The sequence below is a fragment of the Bufo bufo genome, chromosome 9, assembly GCF_905171765.1.
Source record: "Bufo bufo chromosome 9, aBufBuf1.1, whole genome shotgun sequence".
NCBI classification, from domain to species: domain Eukaryota; kingdom Metazoa; phylum Chordata; class Amphibia; order Anura; family Bufonidae; genus Bufo; species Bufo bufo.
Window position 1 is genome coordinate 89112185 of NC_053397.1, and position 13042 is coordinate 89125226.

At 44.7% G+C, this 13042-nt stretch overlaps 1 protein-coding gene across 1 annotated transcript in view; it reads right to left on the reverse strand.

The window, feature by feature from the left end:
• Positions 1-13042, reverse strand: part of KIF14 (kinesin family member 14) — an 87866-nt gene that overhangs the window by 49706 nt on the left and 25118 nt on the right. The window contains exons 7-8 of the mRNA XM_040407729.1: positions 9190-9306; positions 8988-9106 (exon numbers count right to left, since the gene is read on the reverse strand). Of these exons, the coding sequence (XP_040263663.1) occupies positions 8988-9106; positions 9190-9306 (236 nt within the window). The remainder of the gene's footprint in view (positions 1-8987; positions 9107-9189; positions 9307-13042) is intronic.

Below are 13042 nucleotides of genomic sequence, written 5' to 3' on the forward strand. Positions count from 1 at the left end.
CTTTTTCAAGAACTAAGAAACATAACATCTTAATAAACCTAAATATTCTATATTTGTCTTTTTTTCTTAGGAAGGGGATTAATCGGGTGCTGTCATAGGCTCAAAGAAAACCGTTTACTGTTAAGTGTAATCCAATATTTCTCTTTCGCCTATGACAGCACCCCTGGAGAATAGGCAAGATACTCTATCTAGGTTAGGACAACAGCATGAAACACCTTACGGCCAAAGGTAAGGCCCTCATTAGAAGGTATCTGAAGTCTATAGTGCTTAAAAAAGAAGTATGTGGAGCTCCAGGTGGCCGCTCTACAAATCTACTCTATAGAAGCTGAAGCTCTTTCTGCCCATGAAGTGGAGACCGATCTAGTAGAGTGAGCCCCAAATTCCGAGGGAGGAAGCTAAGGAGATAGCCTGCCTAATCCACCTAGCAATAGTCTGAGAAGAAGCCGCAGATCCTTTTTTTGCCCCCTGAAATAAAAGCAGCAGACGTGAGGAGGACCTCCAAGGCTGAGTGACCTGTAGATATTGCATAATACACCTCCTAAAGTCTAAACAATGGATTTCCGATTCCTTCTTATTTTTAGGAGAGGGACAGAAGGAAGGTAACACTATCTCTTGAAAACGGTGAAAATGGGATGAGACCTTTGTAAAAAAAAAAAAAAAAAAAAGGGATCAGAAATCGCCACCCGATCCTCCAAGATTACCAAGTAGGGAGGGTCAACTGAGAGTGCAGCGATCTCACTCAACCTCTTAGCAGAGGTAATGGCCAGAAGGAACGCAATCTTAAAAAGGGAGAGCATTTTTGGGGAGATCTTATCAATAGGCTCAAAAGGATCTGAAGTGAGAGCCGAGAAGACCAAATTTAAATCCCATGGAGGAACCCTACTTTTACAGGCAGGGGACAACTTGCATATTGCTGTCACAAATCTCTTAACCCAAGGATGTTCGGCTAACTTAAACTCAATTAAAGCACTTAATGCTGAAATCTGAACCTTTGAAGTACTAGGCCTAAGCTTTTTCTTCCATCCCTCTTGTAAATAATGTAATACAAGCGGAATGTCAGGAACATCTAGCACATCCACAGGTCTATTGGCGAATCTATAAAAGGCCTTCCAAACTATCAGATAGATATCATAAGTGACCTTCTTACGACTGGCCAACAGAGTGCTAACCACATCCCCAGAGAGACCTCTTTTCTTTAAAGTGATTCGGTCAGCCAGATTTACAGAGCTGTTCATATCATTATATCAGTCTCCTTTATCTAAATAAAAATATACTAGTTTTACCCCCATCTGTCCTTTCATTTTTGATAAAAATCGCTTTTATTTATATGCTAATTACCTTCATAAAGGTGCCCAAAGGGCTGTTCCTCTGGCCGTTGGAGCCCAGACGCGCCCCTTATCTTGGAGCCCAGCGCCGCCCCGCTGTTAATTATTCACTTCTCTCCTCAGCTTATTTTTTTTTTCGCAGTGCGCCGTAATCTCGCGCATGCGCCAATGTTACACACGTCCGGGCCCGCTCGGTTTCCTGGCAGCAGCCTCATCCAGGGGAATCGCGCAATGCGTCCACTGCTCTCGGATGCTCCCCTGAAAAGATGACCTCTACCTTTTTGTTTGACCTGGTGGCAAAAAGATCTCTCTCTGGAATCTCCCATAATGCTGTAATTTGATTGAATTACACCCTAGTCTAGGGACCACTCTCCCTGGTTTAGATGATGACGGCTGAGGAAGTCCGCTTTTGCATTGTCTGTACCTCTTAGATGTACTGCAGAAAGAGAGAATAGAGAAGCTTCTGCTAGACTGAAAATCTGATGAGTGAGAGACATGAGGCCCTGAGCCCTTGTACCTCCCTGCCGATTAATATAGGCCACTGCAGTCGTATTGTCCAAGTAAACGCTCACATACCTGGGAGACTCTGTACTAAGGCTACCCCGATTGCATTCAATTCCTTGAAATTGTGAGACTGGGATAGAGAAGCGCTGTCCTAGCTCCCCTGCAACAGAAGGAACCCTACATGGGCTCCCTAACTGGATAGGCTGGCATCCGTGGTCAAGGGAAGAACTGCCTCCCTGAGCCAAGGAACCCCTCTCTGCAGATTTCGCAGATCCATCCACCATCCCGAGAAATTCAGAGTCTGGGGTGATAGAGAGATCCCCGCTTACAGAGAGACATCTGTCCCTATCTTGCAGAATCTGAACCTGGAAAAGCCTTGAATGATACTGGGCCCACTCTACCCCCAAATTGCAGCTGTCATGAGACTCAGCACAGACATGCTGAGACCTTCACAACCTACCTGCCTGCCACACAACTCTTTAACAGGTTTTTACTATTTCATGCGACCATTTTGTGACCTTTCAAAAAACGTTTGCCACCTGACTTATACCACTTTTATGTACTACAAACAGCACTCTATATTGTGCACCACAACCACTACTCCAGCACACTATATAGTGGATTATCCCTGGCCGTACAGGCACAGATCACATTGACCACCAACCAACTTAGACACGGTCGATGCACTGAGACTTCTCTTTTTTTCTTCGGAATACTAGACATTTTTTTTCCTTGGAGTACTGTACCACGATTAGACTATTTTTATCCGGACAATTGTACTATTCTCTATACCATTCCAGTCCGGAATACTATATCATCCTTTGTATCTTTACCTTTTTAACCCATTTTTAGGTCAATAAATTAGATTTTACACACTTACTCTCTCTGCTCCTTACTCCTTTTCCTTTCACTGGATCCCAGATATTAGTGTGCCAGTCTGATCACCAAACCTATCTTCACGTAATCTTGCCACTGGCTGGGTGAGCCAGTTAGACCTAGAACACCTTGCATGATATTAGACGGGTGAGCACCCACACAAGCTATCGCCTCAGTACAGACATGGCCTCCCTCAAGGTGACCGATGGACGCGAGCGCAGGAGCTGAACCCTTAATTTGATAAGGATAGCTTTTTGAAGGGGTAACAGGCACCTCCGGGAACTGGAGTCCAGGATCATTCCTAAGAAGCTGCATCTCTGGCTTGGGCATAAACTGGACTTCACTAACTCTATCTCCCATCCCAATTTCTCCAGAACCTCCCTCAACCAGGCAATCTATCCCTGAAGAACCTGACCTGACCGGGAAACTAGAAGAAAATCGTCCAGGTAGACTACAATGACAATCTCCTTCTCCCTCACGTGGGCCATCATTTCTGATATAATCTTTGTGAAGACCCTCGGAGCTTGAGCGAGCTCAAAGGGTAAGACCTGGAACTGAAGATGCAGAAATTCCCCTTCTAGCTGGACTGCTACCCTCAGAAACTTCTGGTGGCTGGGATGGATAGGGACATGATAATACGCATCCCTCAGGTCCACTGTGGCCATAAAGCAGTCTGGGAAGAGATTGTTCACAGCCGACCTGATGGATTCCATTTGAAATCTCTCGTACAGCAGATACCAGTACAAACACTAAGTTTATTATAGTTCAAAACGAGCCATTTGTTTTTTTGACACCAACACCTTTTTCTCTAATAGGGAAAAAACCTTTGAAACTCCTTTCTGGAATACTTTGAAACTTTAGTTTTAAGCAGTCCCATATCACAGAATTTATCCAAGGGCTGTTGGAGATTTTCTGCCAATGATGAGATGAGAGAGACAGACGTCCTCCAACTGGGGGCCCGGCGTCATTGGGACTGCTTTTTTGAGGCATCAGACCTGGAAAAAAGAAACCCCTTAGACTTCCTAGCAGCTCCTGTAAACTTCTTTGCTCTCTCCTTCCCTTTAAAGCTCTCTCTATTAAATCTGGGACGGAAAGACCTCCTAGGGGACTGACTAACGGAGGGAAAGCCTTTTTTCTTGTCTGAGGCTTTTTCTAGCAAATCGCCAAGGACCGGCCCAAACAAAAATTCACCTTGACAAGGAATAGCACAAAGCTTAGCCTTGGAACTAGTATCCCCATTCCAGCCCTTTAACCAAATTGCTCTACGGGCAGAGTTAGTTAAGGCGGAAGCCCTAGCAGAAAACCTTAAAGAGTCTGCAGAAGCATCGGCTGAAAAATCTAAAGCATTATTTATAGTAGGGAATGAAGAAAGTAACTGCTCCCCAGGGGTACCCCCTTAATGTGAGCCTCTAACTCCCCCATCCACACTTTCAGGGACCTAGCAACAGAAGTATCGGCAATAGCAGGTTTAAAAGCTGCCGCAGAGTGTTCCCAATTATTTTTTTAAATAAACCTCTGCTCTTTTGTCCATCGTGTTCTAAAGCGAACTCAAATCTTCAAAAGGAAGTGCTGTGTTTCTGGACATTTTTGCCACTTTAGCATCAAGCTTTTGGGCCCTATCCCAAGGAGCGGAGATCTCCTCAAAAGGATATTTCCGCTTCACAGAAGAAGGAACAAAAAACGTATTAATCAGGTTTCTGCCACTCTCTGGCAATAACCCCACGTCAAACACCTTTTTTCTTTTGGGACCTAAACCTTCAAACAGAGTCCTAGACTGACTACGGTGGCTTCTGATCATCCAACCCCATGAGAGCTCTAACCGCCTTGATTAGGGAGCTAGTGTTCTCAACATGAAACAATGGCTTTGGTGCGGACTCGTCCTCAGAGGACTCATTTGATGACACACATTCTCCTTCTTCCAAACCAGAAAGTACATCACTGTCACTAGAGGGGGAATCTTTAGCTACAGCCGCAGAAGTACTGAGGTGGCTTTTAATCAAACCGCTAACCTACTCTCTGACTTCTTCACGGATCATCTGTTTAATTCTGCCCATCAGGGACGGAGACTCCTCCTCCATTAACTTGCTTATACACACTTGGCATAGGGGTTTTGTCCAGGCAGAAGGTAGCTTCTTTTTACAGACCGCACATCCCCTTTCTTTTGCTCTGGAGGTCTTCCTGGAAGACTCCTTAGACACCTAAGCACAAAACATGACCCCATGAACATATAATATAAAAACATGCAGGGGTACAACCCCTCTTACCCCACCGTGGTATTGGTGTATCATTGGTGGTTTTAGCGCGCTGAGCCTGCTCCATGTTCATAAAGCCAAACCAGCCAGAATGGAGGAACTGCCAACTTCTCCCACTTTGCATGGCAGTGAGCTGGCTGTGCTTTTCTCTTCGGCACGCGCTTGCCGGCTCTCTCTCTCTCTGCAGCATCGGCTTTCTCCCACCACTGCAACCCGGAAGTAACGAATTCCAGAACGTGGGCCGGCGGCCAAACATGCGAACATGGCCGTAGAGGTTCGCAGAAGCCCAGGAAGGCCGAACCCCCCCCCCCCCCCCCCAGGAAGGAGAACGGAAAGGGGTAGGAGAGAGAAGGGAGCCCAGTCTTCTGCAGCGGCTCCTAAAGGAATCTTAAGCCGCACGGGGTAACCCCCCCCCCCCTCACACTATTACATAGCCGGGGCCCCCGCAGCTCCATGTTAACTCTTAACCAGTGGATCCGATTTCCACCTGTCCCTTAAGACAGGAAACAGAACTGGAGGTAGAGGGGATAGTCCCTCTTTTAAAAGGCGGTTCCGATTCGTGTTTTCTGTCCGAAGGAGGTGGAGGCGGTCTCTCCAGGGGTGATGTCATAGGCGAAAGAGAAAATTTGTTTCTACCTCAAGAGGGTTTTTGCCTTCCTCTAAATCAAATATGCAGGAGAACAGGCTGAACTTGATGTCTTTTTTCAGTCTTATAAGCGATGTTACTGTCTATGGGGACAAGCAATCTCAGTAGCAACCGCTCATTCCCATACAGCAGAGGCGATTGCTGTAAGTTAATGCAGTTCTCACCTGTGCTGATGAGCAGGCAATTATCAGGAACAAACGATAACTGCCTGCTCAGTTAGCATATGTAATGGAGCCTTTATTTATGTCAGGTCATATCTCTGTAACACTACGTTGCCTGACAAAGCAGTGGCAAGCCACACCTTGGTTCCGCACAACAAGCCAAACACTGCACTCTGAATGTGAGAACAATCTGTAGGCACAATCTGAAATTACTTGGAAGATCAGATGCAATTTCAGAATATATTATTTTACTGAAGAGTAGTAGATGCCTGGAGCAAACTTTTAGCAGATGTGGTTAGAAAATTAAAGCGGTTGTCGGCTTTTGTAATATTGATGACCCACCCGCAGGATGAGTTATCAATATCAGATCGGCGGGGGTCTGACTGCCGGCAGTACCGCTGGTCAGCTGTTTGAAGAGAATGCAGTGCTCATACAAGCGCTGTGTTCTCTTCTCTGTTTATCTGCTCGCGGTTGACATTGCAGTGGTGAGCAGGTGTAATTACAGCTCCGGCATCCCTATTCAAGTGAACAGGACAGAGCAGTCCCATTGAAGTGAATGGGGCGGCGTAGTTGTAATCACACTGCTCACCACTGCAATGTCAACGGCGAGCAGATAAACAGGGAAGAGAACATAGCGCTTGTATGAGCACTGCATTCTCTTCAAATAGCTGATCGGTGGGGGTGCTGGCAGTCAGACCCCTGCCGATCTGATATTGATAAGTTATCCTGTTGGTGGGTCATCAATATTACAAAAGCGGACAACCACTTTAATGTAAGTGAATTTAAAAAGGGAGTCTGCCCGGAGGAACAGGTCTATGCAACCAAACACACTGCCAAATAGGTTTTGCTCACCTCAGTAAAACGCTTCCCTTTCTTTTGTCAATCCATGGCTCTCTTGCTAAGAAATCCAACTTTTAATCAAATGAGACATTAAAGGGTTTCTGTCACCCCACAAAACTCTTTTTTTTTTTTTGTTGGGATAGTTAGATTCCTTATAGGGCGATATAGGAGAATATAATAGTCTTACTTACTTTCATGCGGCCGATTCTTTATAAAACGAAGTTTTATAATATGTAAATGAGGGCTCTACCAGCAAGTAGGGAGTCTACTTGCTGGTAGCCGCAGCAGCAATCCGCCCCCTCGCCGTGTTGATTGACAGGGCCAGCCGTGATCTCCTCCTCCGGCCGGCCCTGTCAGTAATTCAAAAATCGCGCGCCTCTGGTCATTCGGCGCAGGCGCTCTGAGATGAGGAGGCTCGTCTCCTCAGCACTCCCTCAGTGCGCCTGCGCCGATGACGTCTTCTCTTTCGGTGATGTCATCGGCGCAGGCGCACTGAGGAGACGAGCCTCCTCATCTCAGAGCGCCTGCGCCGAATGACCAGAGGCGCGCGATTTTTGAATTACTGACAGGGCCGGCCGGAGGAGGAGATCACGGCTGGCCCTGTCAATCAACACGGCGAGGGGGCGGTTTTCTGCTGCGGCTACCAGCAAGTAGACGCCCTACTTGCTGGTAGAGCCCTCATTTACATATTATAAAACTTCGTTTTATAAAGAATCGGCCGCATGAAAGTAAGTAAGACTATTATATTCTCCTATATCGCCCTATAAGGAATATTACTATCCCAAAAAAAAAAAAAAAGAGTTTTGTGGGGTGACAGAAACCCTTTAAGTGCACTGGGGGTGGGCTCGCTCCCGTTGGTAAACAAGCTCCCTTTCTTTCTCTACAAAGCTCTTCCCACAGATATTTTGAAAGCATCTCTTCCTAATGATCCATGAAACACGAATGGCATCCGTGGTTTTCATTGACCCATAGACTATAATGGGCGTGATGGATCCGTGAACACGAACAAAATAGAGCAGGCTTCCATGAGAAAACCACAGACTGTGCTAAAACACGGATGTGTAAATACACACATTAAATCGAATGGGTATGTGCGCTGTCCATGGAGAGGACGTACAGCACACATACTTGGAACACTGATATGTGAATGGGGCTTAAATCTGTATGCCCGGGCCTTGTTACATAGTGTTAGACAGCGGGGCCACAAGGAGACATTACTATAATGTAGGGGGCAACATAAAAACATTTTACTGTATAAGCCCCATACAGTATAATGTCTCCTTGTTGGCCCCATACCATATGTCTCCCTGTCATCCCCATACTATGATGGCAACAAGGACACATTACTGTATACTGTATGGGTGTTACTATTTATGTTCACCTGTTCCATTGTATGGCTGTGGGCTGGTTGACGGGTACATTTAGTGTGTATCTAGAGCCATGTGTCGGTGTGGCAGTACACAGCCGCCTGTCTAATGAGTACTGGCCGCAGATACTTGTGGTGCGAACATGATCATTGTGCATTTCTATCTCCTTTCTGTTCAGCAAGGCAGGGGTTAATACCCTTGCTTGCTATGTGTTCGGTGTTCCTGGTAGTCGTTAGTCGTGCGCACCTGACCGACTAATGTGCTAGTTTATCTGCGATATTAGTTCTTGAATTTTGTCTTTTGAGTGCTATGAATTTATGCTGCCATGTCGGTTATACCACGTCTTGTCCTGTTCTGTTCTCTGTCCTTCTCAGAGTATTGCCTTAGTCTGGTGGTAGTTTCTGTCTGTCTGACTTAGGGCTGTTTCACACGAGCGGATGCCGTGCGTGACATCCGCTCCGTGAATGACAGCCAAGACCCGATGCAGACTGCAGAAGCACGGAGCATCAACATGATTGTTAATGCTCCGTGCTTCTGCAGTGGGTCTTGGCTGTCATTCACGGAGCGGATGTCACGCACGGCATCCGCTCGTGTGAAACAGCCCTTAGTCTATGTTCTGCCTGGACTTCTGTGTCTGAACCGTCGCGTCCAGGTTCTGAGCTTTGCAGTGCTCAACTACTTCTGAGACTTTCCAATTCTGCCTTTGGTAAGAGGACATCTGGGTTCTCTCGAGGGAGGACATCTGGAGTGAGTACTGTGACATGTCACTTCACTGTTGCCGTACACTGGTGGATGTGTAACTAGGGCCATGTGTCGGCATGTGTTTATAAATGTATTTCAGTTTACCATTAAACCATATGACAAAAAGATCTAAACACTGAAGCAGCAAACTTTGTGAAAACCAAAGTTTGGGTCAGTCATAAAACTTTTGGCCACAAATGTAGAATACAGATATTACTGAGGTAGTAAAGCTGGTCATAGACGTTCAAAAATCCTGCTGTTGAAGAGTAACTCACCAGGTGAGGACTGATTCTCTGTACGGAATGAAGATCTTCTTCTTCATCTGAGAGCTTTCCGATAAAGCAGAAATCACTTTTCCTAGGGTCAACAAGGATTTGTTGATACTGACACCTTCCTGCAGGCATTAGAGAGATATTACTTATGGTGTGAATAGCTAAATACATTTGTATACCAATACGTGCTTTTGTGGGGACACACCTTGAGACGCTCTCCGCTGGTCTTTGCAGAAGTACATCTTTCACTGCCTGCCAGATCCACAAGGTTGATCCGGCTGGTAACCCGATGATCATGCTCTTCCCCATCCACAATCTCTGTCTGCAAGCAAAGACATCCAGAAATTAAGTCAGCACTTCACCCATTTCATAGCCTAATACTAGCTAGGTTATTATTCTTTTTTTAACCCTTTTATATATCTAAATATGAACAATGTGTCTGCCTGACCAAACTGAATATATATGTTACCACAGCAAGCACGGCCCTTAGCACAACATATGGAGAAAATGTACAAAAAATACAGCAGAGAAAGCTATGGAACTGTGTTAGTATACCTGCCATTTCAGGTGACTTCAGAATAAGCTGTTGTATTCATACATAGAAAAGCACTATGGGGGGGTCATTTATTAAACAGAAATATGCCTAAATTAGGCCTATATCTGGCGAAGATTGCAGGGCAAAGGTCCTTTGTGCCGCATTCTGCGATTTCTACCCGCTCACACCAGGTCTAATAAGGTGGGTGTGGCCATTCTCTACGCCTGTTATAATGGTACACTTTGGCTCACATTTACTAATGCAAGTGCACCTAGATTTTGGTGTATTTTGAGCCAAATTGTGTACAACCAAGGTTCAGAGAAAATCAGCCCCTCAAAAAGGGCATGGCCTAAGAAACCACGTTTTGTGCCAAAATTGTGGCATAATTCTAGAGTAAATTTCTGTGTTAAACGAAGCCAACCAATGGTTGGTACAGAGTTTCAAAAAATTGTCTATCCCTGCACCACATTTATTATGCAGCCTGAGCCACTGTGATAAATCTGGTGCGGGACTAGACATATTTCTGTATTAGTCATTTCCCCAGCTGAGGAGTGCAGACAATTGTATGCAATCTTGGTAATGCTAAGTGATCTAAACAACCTGGACCTCAGACGGATACGTTACACCAAACTACCAGAGAGTTGTGCAGTTGGTACTGACGTGCACTTCTCAACATTGAAATTGCAACACCAAAGAGTGGAGTCATGGAGGTATGGGAATCACAGGACCGATAGAAATGCAATATGATATACAAATGATAAAAAATGGAAACAAAATATTCAAAACATCTTAAATTTATTCAGTATCGAGTATGAGCTCCACATGCAGAAATACACACACTGACACGCCTTAGCATGCTATCAATGAGGATATAATGGTTGTCTGAGGAACATCCTGCCACGCTGAATGCAGCTACCTTTGCAGTTGACGACCAATGATGTCCCAGATGTGTTTAATGGGAAACAAGTTTGGAGTCGCTGCACACCATGCAACCTGGTATTGGCCTGTTGAAAAACGGCTCCTGGGACACTGATTCACAACCAAATCAATGTAACGTCGGGCTGTTCATTACCTGGAACGAAGACTAGATTGGTCTGGCTAACATACATTACGCCACCCCACACCATAATCCTGGGAGAAGGACCAGTATGATGTTCCCTTGTGAAGGCCAGTTCACACCATTGCCCACGTGATCTGCACACCAATCTCATTGCATCTGAGACAAAAGTGGGACCTATTGCTGAAGAGGACAGATCTATGTTCCAGACCTCCATTGCTGTCTTACTGCGTACCATGACAGCCGTTGAGAGCAGTGGTGTGAGGTCAATAGAACACCTGCAGCTGGATGCCTTACAGACGCCTTCTGATGGTTTGTGTGGACACTGCTTGCCACACCAAGGCATCAAGTTCACTTGCAGTACAGAATGAATTACAATGCGCCATTCGTCTAACCAGATAATCTGTCTGTGCAGAGGTTCTCCTCCAGGAATCTCTCTTTGTCATTCCAGTTTGTTGTTCTCCCAACCATCGGGACACACAACTTTGTACAGTGCCTAGGCGAGTGATGAACCAAGGTCTCTCGGTTCAACGATTCTGTCTCAAACAAATTGATCTGATTTTTGTGGTTTTATGTGGCCAAAAAGGTTTGCTTTCAAATTGGCTTTTATGCCCCTCCCACATGCCACAGATTAGAGCTAGGTGCTTGAAAATTGGATCATCTGCAGATCTTAGCAACCCCTGCTACTTCTTTGATTTGCATTATGGCCTGTCTTTCTTGGTGTTGCAATTTTAACGTTGAAGCATTACCTACATTGGATACAACTACATCCACTTCTCAGCGGAGAGAAAGGCTAGATCTAGATGTGCTTGCAGCCTTTGAATGTAAAACAGGAGTGTTCTTATTCAGTGACAGCAAGTAAAATCTTATGATTGTGAAGAACTAAACATATCAGAATGTTGCATTGTACAATAATAAAGCTTCATTTGAATAAAACTGGATAACGTTTTTTGTATAAAAGAAAATCTTCACTGAAATTAATATCGCCATTAAAGAGGACCTATCACCACAAAATGCAGTGCAATCTGCAGGCAGCATGTTGTAGAGCAGGAGGAGCTGAGCAGACTGATATATAGTTCATGAGAAAGGATTCAGAAAAACTAGTAATTTTCACATGTATATTTCTACCGTTTCTGGTATCAGTTGTACACCGGGGAGGTAGTGATTGATAGCATTCCCTGTGTAAGTGTATATACAGAGATATGTATAGAAAAAGACTGCGCTGCAAGAGGAAAATCTTCTCTATGTATAAAGTTCGTTTTTTGAATCTTCAACTAGTAGGATCGCATGCCACCTCACGGTCCAACATTAGTGTGCAAACCTGTAGATGATGAGAAAACGCACTATGGTGTAGCAGGTTCCAAGCATCTAACGCTCCATGTGAACAGGTTATACTCACAGGATTCCTGGTAAGTGAAGGCGTGTAGAAATCTCGATGGTATCAAGGTAGAACTCTGCTAAAAGAGAGGACTATAGCGTAGTATGTCACAACACTTGGTCTGCCTGCAAACAGATTATACTCACAGGGCTTCACTTGTCAGGTGCGTATGTAAAATCTATTATAGACTGCTCAGATCCTGGATTACAGCTAACATCGATGTCCAAAACCTCCCAGGGAAAAGGTCGCAAGAGAAGTATGTGCGCACCAAAGGTCAGATAAAAACTATTTAATATTGGCAAAAAGTACAACTATAAAACATATAAAAATCTGGAGTATTGCCCGACCCGGGTTTCGCGATGATGCTTCGTCTGGGGCTTGATTGGTAATTGCATACCACTGTGTTTTAAATAGACAGGGAACCTCCCCTGGATCACATCATAGGCTCTTCCAAAAATACAGGTTAAAACAAATCATACACACAGAGTAAAACTAATACAATAAAAAGGACTGGAACCGAACCGGACAGCTAACGGCGAATATATTAAAATAAGCAATTATTAATGTCACATTCAATATTAAGCCCTTGTGGTTGAATGGTGCCCATACGAAACATCCACTCAACCTCTTTTTTATTTATTATGGCAATAAAATCCCCCCCTCGAATAGGGTTATGTACTAATTCTAAACCAGTAAAAAGGAGACCCTTCGGATTTTTGTCATGGTGAATCTTAAAATGTAACGAAACACTATGGGTCTCAAGACCTTTTTTAATATTACGAATGTGTTCCTGCACCCGAGTCTTAAGGCTCCGTGTAGTCCTGCCCACATATTGGAGGCCACAAGGGCACTCCAAAAGATAAATCACTCCAACATTATTGCAGGAAAATTGCCCCTTGATTTTGAATGTGGTCTCTTTTGTTTTTTTAGATATAATTTGATCTACACACTTTTCTCGTTGTTTCGGGATACGGTTTTTGCAGGGTAGGCAAAAACCGCACCATGTGAACCTGCCCTTATTAGTACTGGTGCATTTTTTGTTGGTAGCAAGACTAGCACTACGGACCAATTTGTTGGAGAGATTGTCT